General features: G+C 41.2%; 1 protein-coding gene across 5 annotated transcripts in view; it reads right to left on the reverse strand.

Annotated features, from left to right (window-relative positions):
- Positions 1–886: 886 nt before the first annotated feature.
- The window catches only part of lrp2b (low density lipoprotein receptor-related protein 2b), a 41,079-nt gene continuing 25,488 nt past the window's right edge, over positions 887–16,477 (reverse strand). The window contains exons 51-81 of one of the 5 annotated variants that reach the window (XM_051418348.1): positions 15,630–16,143; positions 15,355–15,510; positions 15,023–15,193; positions 14,659–14,882; positions 14,390–14,567; positions 13,631–13,827; positions 13,083–13,328; positions 12,421–12,549; positions 11,695–11,814; positions 11,291–11,407; positions 11,098–11,214; positions 10,439–10,576; positions 10,037–10,159; positions 8,698–8,826; positions 7,751–7,882; positions 7,420–7,545; positions 7,009–7,152; positions 6,414–6,579; positions 6,169–6,297; positions 5,596–5,816; positions 5,330–5,512; positions 4,968–5,087; positions 4,280–4,367; positions 4,037–4,101; positions 3,740–3,911; positions 3,457–3,520; positions 2,817–2,948; positions 2,422–2,505; positions 2,157–2,234; positions 1,635–1,688; positions 887–1,293 (exon numbers count right to left, since the gene is read on the reverse strand). In XM_051418348.1, coding sequence (XP_051274308.1) covers positions 1,255–1,293; positions 1,635–1,688; positions 2,157–2,234; positions 2,422–2,505; positions 2,817–2,948; positions 3,457–3,520; positions 3,740–3,911; positions 4,037–4,101; positions 4,280–4,367; positions 4,968–5,087; positions 5,330–5,512; positions 5,596–5,816; positions 6,169–6,297; positions 6,414–6,579; positions 7,009–7,152; positions 7,420–7,545; positions 7,751–7,882; positions 8,698–8,826; positions 10,037–10,159; positions 10,439–10,576; positions 11,098–11,214; positions 11,291–11,407; positions 11,695–11,814; positions 12,421–12,549; positions 13,083–13,328; positions 13,631–13,827; positions 14,390–14,567; positions 14,659–14,882; positions 15,023–15,193; positions 15,355–15,510; positions 15,630–16,143 — 4,556 coding nt within the window. In that variant the 3' untranslated portion in view covers positions 887–1,254. Of the gene's footprint in view, positions 1,297–1,634; positions 1,689–2,156; positions 2,235–2,421; positions 2,506–2,816; positions 2,949–3,456; positions 3,521–3,739; positions 3,912–4,036; positions 4,102–4,279; positions 4,368–4,967; positions 5,088–5,329; positions 5,513–5,595; positions 5,817–6,168; positions 6,298–6,413; positions 6,580–7,008; positions 7,153–7,419; positions 7,546–7,750; positions 7,883–8,697; positions 8,827–10,036; positions 10,160–10,438; positions 10,577–11,097; positions 11,215–11,290; positions 11,408–11,694; positions 11,815–12,420; positions 12,550–13,082; positions 13,329–13,630; positions 13,828–14,389; positions 14,568–14,658; positions 14,883–15,022; positions 15,194–15,354; positions 15,511–15,629; positions 16,144–16,477 lie in introns of all 5 variants that reach the window. The other 4 variants (XM_051418347.1, XM_051418350.1, XM_051418349.1 and 1 more) reach the window with 4 other exon arrangements.

Here is a 16,477-nt window from a genome sequence, read left to right on the forward strand (position 1 = left end):
AACAAAGCTCTTTTTACTACAACCCTTGTATTCACACCAATACACATAACCCAAGGTGATTGAAAAACAATAAATCAATAAACTTCTTTGCCATTCAGGAATCGTGGAAATCTCACTGTTGGATTAATGTGTACCGTTTCTGACAGCTCCTGAAGGCAGCACAGTGTGCACACATGCTGCAAGCTGCATGCCTCTTTGGTCCGCCCCTCTCAAATCCACCCATTGCTATTCATCCCCTCCCTCTATGTCTCTGTGTCTCAGTGAGCGGTACATTACATGTTTTGGCTGACGGTCAGAGATGCCTTGTGGTGGACCAGTGCTATGAAAACATGAACTATGAATCATCATGGACCACAACATAAAAAACACAGAATTCACAGCTCCCTTTACATGCCTCCCTATTGTGCTTCCACTTTTTTTTCTCCATTCCCTCTGTCTTTTCCACTTTTCTTTTGTCCCTTTGCTCATCTGGTTGGCCTGGTTGTTGCAGGCTCAGCAAGACCTTCATGTGTTCAGACATTTGTGTGACAGTGGGAGAGAGGGGGGCAGGATCGCTGCTGTTGTTCCGTGATCACGGTCTCAAATTGTGGCTCTCTGTGTGATTAAATGGATGATGACAAAGCAATTCATCTCAGCTCAGTGGGTCAGATACAGTAGCTGGGGATCAGAGTCCTATCTGTGATGAGCAGAGTGGATAACACCAGTGGGAGCCTGAGTCTTGTCCTACTGACAGATCCTCCTGTGATATGTGCACTGTTGCGCACAGAAAGGTACAAGAGAGAGATTGGAATAAGGTTCAGTATCAGGGGCTTCATCTAAAAGGGTTGAAAATCTGAAATTGATACCATTTGCAGTCCGATCATTACACTTTTACTGACACACAATATTGATGATAATAGTTTTAATATTTAACTCTCTTACAATCAAAATTTACATACAAATATGATCAGTAACAACATTTATCTACATCTATCACTTTATCACGTTATTGAATGAGCCTCATATTAGTTGCAGTAAATCATGTCAGTAAAAGTTTATTTTTGTACACAAATTTAATTAAAGTACATAGATGACACAGTATATATTTTGCTTTTACAAACTGTCTTGGTTGATTTGTTGCAGGTCTGTCAGTGTTTGAAATGTTCTGCGTGTTGAGCTGTGCAGTTACTTCTGTAATGTTACATCTTCTAACAATAATAATAATATTTCAGTCCTGAAACGTAGTCCAGTCTAATCTCTGATGTAGAAGTCACATTACACGTCAGAATCTGGAGCGGGCGGGAGTGAGTTCTCCTGCTGGACAAACAAACCATTACAAAAAATTAAAGCAATGAGGTATCGTTTCCAAGAGGGTTCATGTTTTATAAATAAATGTCATATCCTGTATTTTACCTGATTAAAATCATGTTAAATATTTAACAAAAAGGACAACGTAAGTAAATGTAAATGCTTCCAAGTTAAAACTAGACGTGTATAAAAACCTCTAGCCATCATGCACAAACCATTTACAGCTCTGGGTGTTAAAATATGAAATCTAGCCATTCTTATTAAATACAGAGCGATGGACAGTGTTTTGGGCCAATTAATGGTGCCTGTACATACTTTCTACCCCCCTACTTCATTCCCAGACTCACCGTGTATGTGGGGTTTTTGAAGGCTAAAAAACGGTCATCCATAATGGGCTCAAACTTCAGAAAGAAAGGAGAAATGAAATGCTTCAATAAGTACACCACACACAAATGCCATCTTGAGGACATAGACGTACATTCTTCTCCTGCTCACTTACCTTAACCACTACATGCCTAACTCTAACCCTTACTCTAAATTGACACTGACCACTGACAAAAATCAGCTTTTTCTAAATTGGGGACAAGGTTTTTGTCTCCAATTAACTGGCCTCTAGGCTGAAATGTGTCCCCAAAGGTAGCCTAAATCAGACCACAGACACACACACACACACACACACACACACACACACACACACACACACACACACACACACTGTTATTGCTCTCACATCCACTCTGATAAAACAGTCCACTATTAATCACATTATGTCAGACCTTTACGTGTAAATTTCCAAGCATTCAGAGCACGCCGTTATTGTTTTTCAGATACTGAGCTGTAAACGTGTAACGTTTTGTCTCCATGGCTACCTGTGCGCTCGCAGCAGCTGGTTCTGCAGAGGCAACATCTTCTATGTCTGAGCCGTATGCTGGGTTCTCAAAAGCTTCCTAAAGTGGCCACAAGGTAGAAAAATAAAATAAATGGCTTAAAAGAATATTAGACTAATTTGTGATCATCACACAACATTTATTATGTAATAATGTTTTTCATTATCATGTTATGGCATTTTAGAATGAATCCACTCAGTTAATAGATATGAAAAACGTTTGGCGTGACATTCAATCGTTCACAAACCTTGTTGGCAGCGTCAGGTTTGTTTGCGCTTCCTGTGGCCACAACCTGAACTTCTTCCATATACAAAGGATTATCGATGTACTCCTGAGGAAGGAAACACAGGATCACAACACTGAGCTAATAAAAATAGGTCAAAGTATAAAACTTCTATAGAGATTGAAGTGCTGCGTTGGATCACATGATGTTTTTATATTTCTGGGTACAAAACTAAAGAATTATAGCAAACTGAATTTTGACATTGCAGTGTGGGGGACAAGGACAAATCCATTAGCAATATTTTGCTCTTGACAATGCTGCCCTTTGGCGTATAATCTAAAGCTGTTGCCATGTAGCATGGTATGAATAAGCAGCCACTGTGTAGGAAGAGATATGATCAATGATTTCAGTTTATTGACCTTGTTTGTTCCATCAGGAGCGGGGATGGCGGTCACCATGCTTGTGGCAGTAGGTTGTTCTCCAGCGTCATATGCTGGGTTCTCAAAACTCTTCCCCTCCGTGTCCACCATGGACACAGACATACAGGGAACCTGACATCAGACAAGTAGACAGAATGAGTTATATAACTATAATAGCTTGGTTTATGTGAATCATCAGCCAGAGACTCGTTTGACATGAAATATTTGCTTCTGTCATGAAAAGCTGTGCCCCCCCTGAAACCTGATTCTGGACTGGAAGCAGTTCTAAATGATTATGACCTATGATCGTTACTGTAGGTGCAATAAAACCTTCATGAGTGAAAAGATAAAATCATTAGGACAAGGTGTCAGAGGAGCTTATTTCTGTTCTTTTTAAACTTAATTTAGTGTTTTAATGTCCGGAATATTAATTATTTTATTTATTATTTATTTAAATTTCAGATTTGTTTCCAAGGAGATATTATTGAGTTTATACAGTAATTTCAGCTCAAGAGATAATATTTTGTTATTTTGTAATAAAAAAGAACCAATACAGGTATCAATAATAGCACTGATCTGAATGAATCCTAAGAATATGGTGCATATGGTCGTGAATATCTGTTTATGTGTTGCCACTGACCGCTTCAGAATTCAGCCTTACGTCACTTCCCTCTGTTTTCGATGCATTTGGAGATGAACTGTTTCTGAAAATCATCAATACACACATATGACTCAGCTGTAACCTGATGCTGTACATAGAATATTAACATATCCTCACAGTGAAATGTAAGTGAGTCTAATACACTAAAAGTATATAACTCAAATCCATTTAAGTAAAACAATCTCATTTGATTTCATTTTAGTCTTGTTTTCTGACTGCAATAACCATCGTCTGTATCTTTTCTCTGCTGGCTCCATCTCACCGGAAGTTTGGCATTGAGGGCATGGACGGCATTGAGGGCATGGACGGCATTGAGGGCATACTGGGCATGTTGTTCCGAAGCGTCTCCAGCAGGTTGGACTTCTTCCTGGCAGCATAGACCAGAGCAACCAGGAGAACCACAATCACTATAGTCACCCCAATCGCTATTCCAACTGAGATGAAGGGACATGGACAGAGGAGGCAAAAAGCAGGTAATTAATAAGAAGATAAAGTTTGCTGGTTACAAGTGACTTTGAATGTTGTACTTATATATATTGGGCTGTAAAATCAAATATACTTGAGGTTGCAACCACGTTATATATGCTTATCTGGCAGTTTTCTCCCTTCCACTCTGGAGGACATCTGTGGAACAAAATATGAAGTATTTTATTTATCTGTTCTTTTAAATCACAGTCTCTCTCTGTTTGCGGCAGATTCAACATTTCTTATGATTAAAATAACACATTTGGAGAACTGTGCAGTCGTGGAGCTTTCAAATTCATTTTCGACTCCTGGTTTTAAAGACTAAATAATTTCTTACTTGCAGAAAGCTTTGTTGTCATCAAAGTAGCAGGTGCCTCCATTTTGGCACTGACATGGAGGGGGCATGGTGGGCGGTGGATCAAACCCTGAAACATTTATATGAACACTCATAACATTGAAAAGAACTTTTACAGCTCCATGGCATTCAAATTTACATCCCAGGCACGTTAATATGGATTTAACATAATTTCAGGTATACTACAGATTTATGGTGCTGTCTCTACACTTCCTCAAACACTGCACCCACTTTCCCAGCTAAGAAAATGGAATACCTTCCCTCTCTAAACAGTGTGTAAGAAGGCCAGCCACACTGCCTCTAATGTGAGAAGGTTATGTAACTTTAAAGAAATTCACACTTCCAATAACCCTCACTCTGAGAGAGAGAAAGAGTTTGTCCTTTGTCCGAAAGCGCAAAATCCCACCACCACATTGGTAACATTGTAACCCCCTTACAGCAGCGACAGATACACTGCTTTCAGATGTCACCGTTGCGGCTCGTCTTCTCGTTGTGTGTGTGAAAGTATTATTTTTTTCTCCCTAGGCTGGGTGGTCTTCCTTCTGTCCTGCGACCGTCCCAAAATTCGTTTTTTTTTTTTTATCAACCCTGCTACATTTCTTTCATTCCCTGGGACGGCAGGACACCCATAAATTGGAACTTGAGGAAAATCAATTGGGCTTTTTCTTACCAGCATCACATTCAGTGTTACTGCCAGAGATGAAGCTGGTGCCCTCGGGGCAGGCACAGGTGTAACCGCCTGGTCGGAGCAAACACAGGTGGCTGCAGGTTCCTTTACACGGATTCTTCACTGCAGACACAAGGAGAGGGATTATGATTCTTTTATTTCAATAAGTTAAATTTACTGGACAATAAAATAACAGTAACAGTTTTTCTATTATATTTATTTAAATACAAATAAAAAAATAATCCAGATAAAACAAAATGTAAAAAGGATTATGTTTGGGTGATATATAAACATGATATGTAAACATGCAAATTATACTACCTGCTTATTACAGGGCAGTATGTGTTAATGTGTTTCCAGCTTACTGGCTATGGAGTTGTATCTCTGCTGCTGGTACACAGAGACCTGAGTCAGCCAGGGCCCGGCAGTCAGCAGCTTGGTCTTGGCTCCGCGGCCAAACTTGTCCTGCCGGAATACCTCGCCTTTCTCCTGAGTGCTCCAATAAACATGGTCCTCAAACACACTCACACTGAATGGGTTTCTCACATCTAGGCAAAGCGAAACAAAGTGTAAACAATGGAACATGGATGAGTGATGAGGCTTCTAGACGACCGTCCTTCATAATCCTCACCTATATAGACCGCAGTTCTACGGTTGTCTCCTGAAGGCAGAACAGACTCTATGCGGCTTTCCTTGGAGTCAGACCAGTAGATCCTGTCACCGTTGGCGAAGTCGATTGACAGGCCAGTGGGCCAACCCAGACCATCAGACACTAGGACTTTCCTCTCCTGGCCGTCCAGCCAAGAACACTCAATCTTGGCTGCTTCCCCACGGTCCGCCCAGTACAACATCCTGTAGAAACACAGCAGAGATTAGGGTTCTGAGATGTGATGGGTTAAGGTGATTTCCTTTTAGGTTTTCCATGATAGATGAATACAACAGGATAACAGCCAGATGCTCTGCCATCTCTGCTGTAGTGCGATTGTAAATTTCTCCAACAGAAAACTTGGAGGAGAAAATACAAAAACATATGTTCAAGGGACACACAAACCTACTAGTAAATGATTTCCAACATATTAAACCAGGTATAAAATCTACAACTTGAGCAACAAAAGTGACACAAAGCTAAATAACTGTCCCTAATTTACTGCAATCTCTGAAGATAGTTCCTTAAAGTCAGGTGTGGTAGCCCTGCCTGTCTCACCCCAGTTGTGGGTTGACAGCCACAGCAGACGGGTGGCCCAGCTCAGTCTTGACTAGGTGCTTCCTGTAGCGTCCATCCAACATAGCCACCTCTAACCTCTTCACCCTGGAGTCTGCCCAGTACAGGTTCCTACAGGCAGAAGAATTACAAAAGTAAAAAAAATCAGTTCAAGAGTTTCAGTTTAAGACACCAGAGCACTGAAAGAATGTAATCCGCTAAATTCAGAGATGCTCGTTCACACACACCTGCCCACCCAGTCCACAGCGATGCCGTCTGGTTTGGTGATGTATTTGATGCCGAGGTCGACAGCAGCACCAATGTTGTTACTGCCATCATCCACTGAAGGTATGTATGCTCTCTTAATGGCACCTGGTACAGAGTCCTTACCAGCTACAGTGAAGTACACCATACCTGACAAAATACAAGTACATCATCAAAATAAGTTCCTCTGATTTTAGATTAGTCACTACTATAGTTTTGTGTGGACCCAGTCTGTCTTGTAGTATGTAGTATTAATCTGAAGGGTGGCCGATGTTTATCTGTTGTTTCGCTGGTTAAATGTTTTGTTGGTTATTTCCAACTTGGATATTGGAAATAATCACCTCCGTTTTCACAGACAGGCTGCACAGACAGTACAGCTCACATCTTGGACAAAAAGAGAAATAGACTGAAGCTGCAACAAGGCAGAGATGATTATATTTGTAGCTTTCTTTGTTTCCCTTGAACTAAAGGGCGAATAAAAGACAACAAAAAACATCAGTATCGGCACTGGCTAAATTGTTATTTTAAACATCAGTATCGGTGCAGACTTTCCCTCTGTTTTATTTGTGTTTGACATACTGAGTCCGGTGTTGTTGTGGTCCCAGTCATAGTCCAGAGCCGTGATGTGCTCCTGTTCTTGGAGGAAGTCGTGGTAGGCCTCCGTCTGCAGGTTGAACCTCCGGATACGAATGTTCTCTGGTAGAAGCAGCAGGGGTGTCGGTCCTGAAAGAAACAGTTTGTACAGAAAAAAAAATTTATTCACATAACTGCATTCTTGTTGGTAGAAATTTATAGTAGGTGAATGAAAAGAAGCCCAACTGCCAACTAGATTTACCATCACATCATTAATAAATCATAAGATAGAGATAAGTTGCATCTGAATCCTCTTTATTAAGCTATCAAGTCACTTTTATCTATATTGTTTTACTTAGTCAAATGTCTGTATGTTGCTCTTGGCTAAACCTAAGCTCATGAAAAGATTGTTCTCACCCTCAGCCTCGCACATGTTGCCGTTGCCCACTTTCCGGTAGCCGGAGGCACACTCACAGTCGTAGCTTCCCTTGGTGTTCTTACAGACCTGAGGACAGGTGCCATACACCTCACACTCATTGATGTCTGGAAGAGTGAGAAGAGATTGTGATAAAGAGTTCAGAAGGACACTTTTGTTCATGTTTGCTCTGCTCTGCAGTGGGGGATATGTACCCACCTTTATGATATTTTATAAAACATTCATTTTTGTTTTTTGAGTGTTTTTAGTGGATTTTCTATAATATGTTCATCCATAGGCAGTCATTTGTGTATGAGTAAAGAGTGTGTGTACCCAGGCAGGTGTAGGTGCTGTCTGGGTCCACTCTGTATCCAGGTCTGCAGGAGCAGATGAAGCCGGTTCCGTTCAGGTTGGTGCACTCATGCTGGCACAGCTTCTCCTCACAGTTGCGATCGTGGCCAAAATCTGGAGCCAGAAAACACACAGCATTTAAAACAGATTCTGTCTCTAATTAAAGACCTGCTTACATTTTATGAAATCAAACAATGGCTTTGTTTACATGTCCAGAATACTGCAGCTATTGACCATAACTCAGGTATAAAAATTCATAAATAACTGAGCCAACAGGATATTTCTGTCCACCTGTGGTGTTACGGCCACAGACAGTTCTACTCTCATTATGTTTATATGAAAAAAAGCCAGAGCTGCTACCAAATCCCATAATTATGAACATACCATCCATCATCATGGATTATGTTTTATTATCTCAAAATACAAGCAATCTTTTTTTTTTTCTGGCATGCCCCCAAATTCTTTTTATTTGGAGAATACAACTGTATATTTACATTGTGGCCTTTTTCACAGGATTTTGACAGGAAATAGTAGTGTAAACACCAGTGTAACCAATGATACTAATTAAAGTTCTGTTCCATTCAGGTTAAAACAGAGTCCGGGTGCTGCTACTGTGCATGCTGGCACACTAAATGGAACGGAAACTTAATTAGTATCATTGGTAACACCCGTGTTTATCACCTATTTTATGTCAAAATGGCTGCTGTGAAAAAGGTCTGTTATTCAACACTTATCTCTTAATGATGTTTTTTTTTTATTATACAATATTTTTTTCCTTTTCTAATAGTTTTTTTAATACTGAACAAAAACATCTGAAATATTAAAACTTGATGCAGGATTCTTAGTGTTTCTTCCACACTATATTCAATCATTTTTAACTGACATTAAAAGAGGATGTTGACAGTAAGTGAATTTGTTGTGGTACTCACTGCAGCCTAATTCGTCAGTGCGGTCGCCACAGTTGTCATTGTGGTCACATACGTATGGCAGGGCCACACAGTGTCCATTGGTGCATTTAAACTCTTCCAGTGTGCAGGGGGGCAGCGTGGGCTCGCGGCCTGAGAAGGACACAGTCAGAATGAGTCATCAACACAAGTACGCGGGGAAGGTTGAGTGGGTATACAACCCGTCTGTGGGAAACATGTCCACCTCCACTTGTCTAAGATTGAAGAGCTTTCTCTACAGTGTCGCTCTTCACTCACCAACTGTCTAAATACCAAAAAAGATGAAAAAAAGAATGTGTGGAAATGAGTGGACTGCCCACACTTGTAGATAAAAAAAGACCCCAAGCATCCCACACAGTCCTCAAATGTAGACATGTACTTATATGCTCTAACATGACAACATACTATATCCACTGAATCACTTATTCAATTCAAGGCTTCTCCACAGCTTCCCTTGTTTGTCTTTACTCTCTTCTCCGAAACAACAACATGGATTTAGATGAGCTAGCCAATGTCCACCAGCTATTTAATCTCCACTCAAAATAATTTGCTATGATTGATGTTTAAGCGGATTCCGTAACAATTCCACAAAACATTGATGTCTTGCTCTTATCCCTTGTATGTTTCAGGCTTTGTGTCCTGTGCAGACACACTGATGTCATTTTGGGATTTCCCATTTCACAGGCCTTAGAGAGCAAGGTTCAGGAAGCATTAGTGTCTAATCCTTGCTGGTCCCAGAAATGATTAGTGGTGCATTTTCTGAACCTGAACTTTTTAGAAATATGGCTATGTTTAAAAAGAAGAAAAACAAGCATTTTTTAATATAAAAAACAACTGACATAATACAAAATACATACGTATCTGTGTTTATCTCTGCATTTGTGTGCATATTTCTGCTTGTTAACACATTTATACCTTGCTCAGACTCTTATTTGTTTTTGCAGTGTTAGCGTGATCATTTTAACTATTTTTTTTGATAATGTCATAGTAACAACCTTACCTACATATAAATAGCTCTTATTCTTGTTTGTACAGCTATATGTTTAAGTTTGTTTAGCTGTATGTTAGTATCGGTGCATCTATATTTGCACGGAGGTTAAGTTTATTTAGAGATAGTGAGCACTGGAGTGCTTCAAAATGCTCATTAATTCTGAGTTTTGCCACACTTTGGGAGGATTTCAGAAACCAATTTGGTGGGTGAGGATGTAAACACACAATACCTATTTTTTAAAAAATGGCATTTGCAATAGGTAATGAGCAATGTTTCTATTTAAAATAGCCCTGATGAACCATGCAGATTGTGCTGTATGTGTGCGGGTCATACAGAGTTCTTCCTTCTCGTCACTGCTGTCTCCACAGTCGTCTTTTTGGTTGCACAGTAGGCCCGAGTAGATACAATAGCCGTTGGCACAGCGGAACCTGGACGGCATCTCACAGGTGATGTTCACTGGTCAAACACACAAATATGAGTTTAAACCAACCTCTGTGAATATAAACTACTAAAAACTCTTGCTGCTGTTAATCATATTAGCTTTCCAGCATTTTCATGAAACATGAAAATCCTCTAAATATTTTGCATTTTGTTGTTTGTTAAGTTCATTAGTTAGGATTATGATTAGAATTATAATGTGCTTGAAGGTAATCAATGATGATGTTGATCAGGGAGAAACAAACAAAATACATTTCACAAGACTTTTCCATATGCAATAAACCAAATGTTTCTCACAGCACAAACTGAGCTGCTCGTCAGAGCGGTCCCCACAGTCATCAACGCCATCACATACAAAGCCCTGGCTCACACACAGACGGTTCCCACACTGGAACTGGTGCTGAGGGCACCAACGGCCTCCTGGGTATCGAGTAGCTGTGGGGAAAAATAGTCACTGATTTCAACTGTTTGTATATATTTTTACTGTAAGTGCCCAGTACAACCACTACAGTTACACTGGAGTACTTAGAGAAACACTTCATATATATTCGTCATATTTCTGTAGTTTTGGCCACCTTTCCTCTTGGTTAACATTTGACTCACCAGATTCTGAGATCTGGGGTGTGGCACTCACAAGGTGCACATAGAAACCATATCAACAGACTGTATATGTGTTATGGATATTTTGGGCGTTCATTCAATTTCACATCTAAATAAGTGGTTCAGATAACTGGGTCGGACTATTAAAACCTGCTTTAAGTCTACTTCTTTAACTACTTGTACCGTTTGTCCCACTGTTGTGTATATGAGCGATTTTCATAATTTTTAAGACTTTATACTTAATATTTTAAGACCACTACTGCCAATACCTCATACACACACTCACAGACAAAACAAACAAAGTGCCCTAAAATGCTGTTTGTTTTTTGACATTTGTTTTCATGTGGTTTACTTACGACAGCTGGTCTCATCTGACAGGTCCTGACAATCAGCCCGGCCATCACACTGCAGAGCAGCAGGGATACAGTGACCTGAGTCACACTGGAAAGAACCTGGACGGCACGTCAGCAACTCTGGAAGAAAGCCAGGATGGTAACGTGTGTGTTGTTTATGACAGAGAACATTTCAAGGATATGTGTTTGTGCTCACCACAGTCGCGTTCATCTGAGTTGTCCCCGCAGTCGTTGTCATGGTCACACACCCAGTTTCCAGGGATGCACTGTGAGTTGTCACATCGAAACTCACTTTCAGAGCAAGGCCTTGGCTCTACAGACCATAATCCGGATAAAAGAGAGACACACAAATCTTCAGTATGAAATCAGAATGAGGGTTTACTGTGCACACACAACCAACACAGGCTCAAACTACACAAATACAGTGTAATTATTAGTAAAGCAGCAAGCTTAGGTCAGCATTAAGGAGAATTATGTCATAACTCCAAGAAAAATCATAACCATAAAAAAAAGTTAATCGAATTTTGTAACCCTGGTAGGCACACGACACTTGCTGGTTTGTGATGGACTGAGCTGAAAAATATGCAGCACGACACTCACGGCAGTTCCTCTCATCTGAGCCGTCACCACAGTCGTCAGTGCCATCACACTGCCAGCGGATGGGGACACAGCGGTGGTTATCACATCGAAAATCTCCCAGAGGATCACAAGTCACGTCCTCTGTTGGAAGACAAAGTCAGAAATGGACGGATAAAAAGATGGAAAAGACGGTTCAGTCAAAAACAGTTCAGTCACCCCATGTTTAAGATTACATATATGCTCAAATACATACAATCTGCTGTGCATTGTGCTAAGCAGTATGTTTAGACAAACAAGGTATTTAACAGTTTTCCACAATCAAACCTATTAATTCCCGCCTATGAAAGAAAAATATTTTAAAATAATTTAAAAAAATTTAATTTAAATCAAAGATAAATAAAAGGGTGATCGTCCATCTCCTCCCCAACTACAAACTGCAGTCAGTGTCTCTCCTTATATCTCGTGCTTTGCTTCACATTGTACACTGCCCACCATTTTGCTCTTGTCTCCATCATACTCATATTTTGACTTGGTCTAGGCCATTACAAGATTTGAACTCAAACCTTTACTCCCTAGTAAAAATATGTCAGTAATACTGTGTTAATTGTATGGCTGTGTTATGCTAGTAGAAATAATCTACATCTCTGTACAAGAAACTCTTCAAGCATTCTGTAGTCTAGTGGAGTCTTCGTCACGGCCCAGCCTTCACATAATAATAATAACATCTGCTGACACACAAGCACTGACCACAGCCTTGCTCGTCACTGTTGTCGATGCAGTCATTGGTGCCGTCACAGCGGGCCCACTGAGGGATACAGCGGTAGTTTGTCTTGCAGGAGAACTCCGTGTCCTCATCGCACTTGTAGTCTGGACCCACTGGACAGAGATAGTGAGACATGAAACATGGGAAAGATGCAAGGGAGAGACACATAAAACGACAAACAAAATTAGTACGAGTTGGAAAATAATGAGGAAGACAGAAATGAGACAGAGCAAAACAGACGGTTATTGAGAGCAGAGAGAAGATGATGAGAGTGGAAAGATAAATAGTTTGTGTCTTAAACTTAGAAACCTTAATACAACATCATTAATTCACTCAGATTCCTCTTGGGACATAGCAGAGTCTATATTGATTATATATCATTGAAAAGATCTATGGTTGATTAAACTGTCAGCTCTGTTCTGCCACACTGCATTGCCATCATCAATTATAGCAGTGCCTTTCTTTTGTGTGCTCATCACAGACACAAGTACCCGGGGTGTCAAAGGTCTAATTCCTGCCACTACCACTGAAGACATCGTTGATCTCTGTGATAAGATCATCAGTTTATCTGGTGTATTGTGGAATTTCCCTGTTTCTTGTTGGCTTTTATTCACTTAAAACCGCCATCTCATAATTTCCCACTCACTGCAGGTTTCGTATGGCTCATCAGATCCATCCCCACAGTCGTCCTGTGCGTCACAGACGTAGCTCGATGGCAGACAGTGCCCGTTGGCACACTGAAACTGTCCTGGTCGGCAGGTCCTCTGGGAGCAAGTCTCTGCGTCCTCGTCGCTGCCATCTGAACAGTCATTGACGCCGTCACAGTGCCAGGACACAGGGATGCACTTCTTGTTTTTACACTGGAATTGGTTATCCTGGCACCGGTGGTCACCTATGGGAACAGACTGTAGCTTGACTAGTGTTTGAAAATTTGAGCTAAGTCCAAACTAAACCATCTGCCTGAGATCTGAGGTATGAGGGCTTCTCCTGAGGTTAAGCCTTGCCAAGGTCTGAACTGTTATCAGTAAATGAAGTATGTGTCAGTACTTTGAGAAAGAATAGTGACATTTAAAAAACAATCTTGCCCGACCTAAAATAGTCAAAATTGTAGAACTACAACTATAATTTCAGTTTCCTGTTTGATCTTCTACACTGTCGCAGTTAATTACAATAACTATTAATTAATTGCCATACTGCAGAGAGCCGCATCTTCGTCTGAATTGTCAGGGCAGTCCGAGTGTCCATCGCAGATGAAGCCGGGGTAGGTACAGTTACCGTCCTGACATTGGAACTGGCCAATGGGGCAATAACGGGGCGGGCATGTCTGAGGTTCATCTGAGCCATCACCACAATCTGACTGGCCATCACACTTCCACCAAATAGGAACACACCTGAGGACAAGTGAAAGCACAAACAGGTTAACAGAGAATATAAATGTAAAATTAATCTGCAAGATGTTTTTTATAATCTACCTTCTACTTTATCGATGTTTTCATATTTGTTTTTTGTGTGCCTTTCATACTTTTGCATGATTCAGTTTTCCAGTTCTTTGGCTCTTATTTTCTAATGTAATTAAGAGACAGACAATGAATGCCAGCTGAGACATGAAGGGAGAAGAGCAAGTTTGTAGCAAGAGCTTTTCCTTCCTTGGACCACTTTTGATAGGTACTGACCACTGCAGACCAGGAACACCCCATAAGAGCTGCAATTTTGGAGATGCTCAGACCCTAACGTCATCTAACCATCACAATTTGGCCCTTGTCAAAGTTGCTCAAATCCTTATGCTTGCCAATTTTTCCTGATTTTAACACATCAACTTTGAGGACAAAATGTTCACTTGCTATATAAAAACTCTGGAAATAATCCATAGGGTTTACAATGAAACAACAGTGAGACTTGATGAACAAAACTGTGAGGACTGTGAAATGAAAAAACAATTGATATCTGACTGACTTCTCATTGTCTCCACAGCGGAACTGGGTGCTAGAGCAGTCAGCGACACACTGTATCTTGAAGCCCACAGAGAGGCCGATGAAGTGATCTGGACACTCGCAGGTAGCTCTCTGCCCACCAGGAGCAATCAGACACAAATGGCTGCAGGTCAGGTGATGGGAGGAGCAGGGGTTATCACCTGTTGATTAAAAATAACATATTTGTCAATTCTAAGCTGCAGTCCATTGAGAGAATAAGAATATAAGCATCTACAGTTTAAATGTACGTACTGCGAGGCTGCCTGTAGGGGTGGTAGACATGAATATCGTAGGGCCGATGTGTGTTGTTGCCCATGACTGTGCGCTGTTCACCAGTGTATTTGTGGGCCTTCTCCACTGTGTGTGTGTTCCAGTCTGTCCAGTAGACCCAGTCCTCAAACAGGGAAACAGCAAAGACATGGGGAAGTGTACCAGCAATGGCCCGGTGTCGGTTCTGGCCATCCATGTCTGCAAAGCTGAAGATTGATACAGTGGGGAGTTAAAACATGTTGTAGGCAATTCACTGGTTACACAGAAAAAACGTAGTATTCACAGGCTGGTTGGAGCATACTTGATGGAAATTCAAAATGACAATCCGATTAATTTCTTAACTCACTCCAGAAAATTAAGGTGGGAATCAGCAAAGAAGATCTTGTTGGTGGTGTAGTCTATGGTCAGCGCATTGGGCCACTCCAGCTTGGTTGTGATAATAGCAGTGACATTGCTTCCGTCCATGCCAACTCTACCGATATATGCTTTATCACCCCAGTCGGTCCAGTACAACCATCTGGGTTAAAAGAGGACAGAAAGGAAGAAAAGAGGAAGGATGGAAAAATTCAAACAAAGGATTAAAGTGTACATTGTAGTGGATATTAAAACTAAACTCTCTTTTGCTACATTAAACATTAGCTGTAAATATATGTTTTTAGTGTGCGTGTATGTCAGTACCCGTATTTAGGGTTAACAGCAACAGCACGTGGTCGGCTGATAATATAGGTGACGTTTCCAATTGTGAACTCTCCTGAGAGCAGCTTCTTCTGGAAGCGCCCATCCAGCTCGCTCACATGAAGTGAGCCGTAATAACCATCAGACCAGTACAACTTCCTGCAGCAGACACAAAAAAAGTTTTCACTGACATCCCTGCAGCCAACTGCTACGACTAAAAATGAATTATTAGTTAACAAAGACAACTTTAATAATGAAATTCCTCCCACTTCACACACCTGCCCACCCAGTCCAGCGCCAGACCTTCAGCTCCTATTACATCCTCCGCCAGCGTCTCCCTGTCAGTCCCGTCAAAACGCATCCTCTCAATCTTTCCTGTCCCTGCATCCAACCAGTAAAGCCTCTTCTCAGCGTGGTCAAAATCTAACGCAACCACACTGGACAGCCCCTGCACGACTATACTCAAATGTGACCCGTCAGTGGTCAAATTGCGGATGTAGTAGCGATTACTGTACAACAGGTATGGGGCAATGCCACTGTTCTGGCGACAGGTGCGTCCATCCGCTTCACGGATGTACCCTGGGGCACATTTGCAGTGGTATGAGCCAGCAGCATTCTCGCATATCTGGCTACAGACGGCGGGTGTGCTGACACACTCGTTGAGGTCCTCGCAGGCTTTGCCATCTGGCATGAGTCGGTAGCCGGGGTGGCAGGAGCAGTAGTAACCGGTGAGGGTGTCGGTGCAGATTTGGGCACACCGGTGGACTGATGGGTTGCGGCACTCATTGATCCCTAAACAGAACAAGGATAGAAGACGAAGTGGAGAAAAGAGAGGATTATGTGACACAGATATATGAGTTAAGAGATCTCCATGTGATTTAGTGAAAACAAGTTTCACTGATTAAAATGAACCCATATAATTTTTAAACAATTTTTCAATGAACTGATACCTTAAATGTGGGCAATGTTAATATTCATATATACTGACTCTTTAAATATGGTGATTTTTTAAAACATTGGAGGGAACATTTAGGGCGGGCAGGCAGGCAGGCAGGCAGGCAGGCAGGCAAAATTTGCCCAACTGGACACTTAAGGATAGCCAGTAATCAAAAGGTTTACTGGTTTG

Source organism: Dicentrarchus labrax, unplaced genomic scaffold, assembly GCF_905237075.1.
Source record: "Dicentrarchus labrax unplaced genomic scaffold, dlabrax2021, whole genome shotgun sequence".
In the NCBI taxonomy this organism is placed as follows: domain Eukaryota; kingdom Metazoa; phylum Chordata; class Actinopteri; family Moronidae; genus Dicentrarchus; species Dicentrarchus labrax.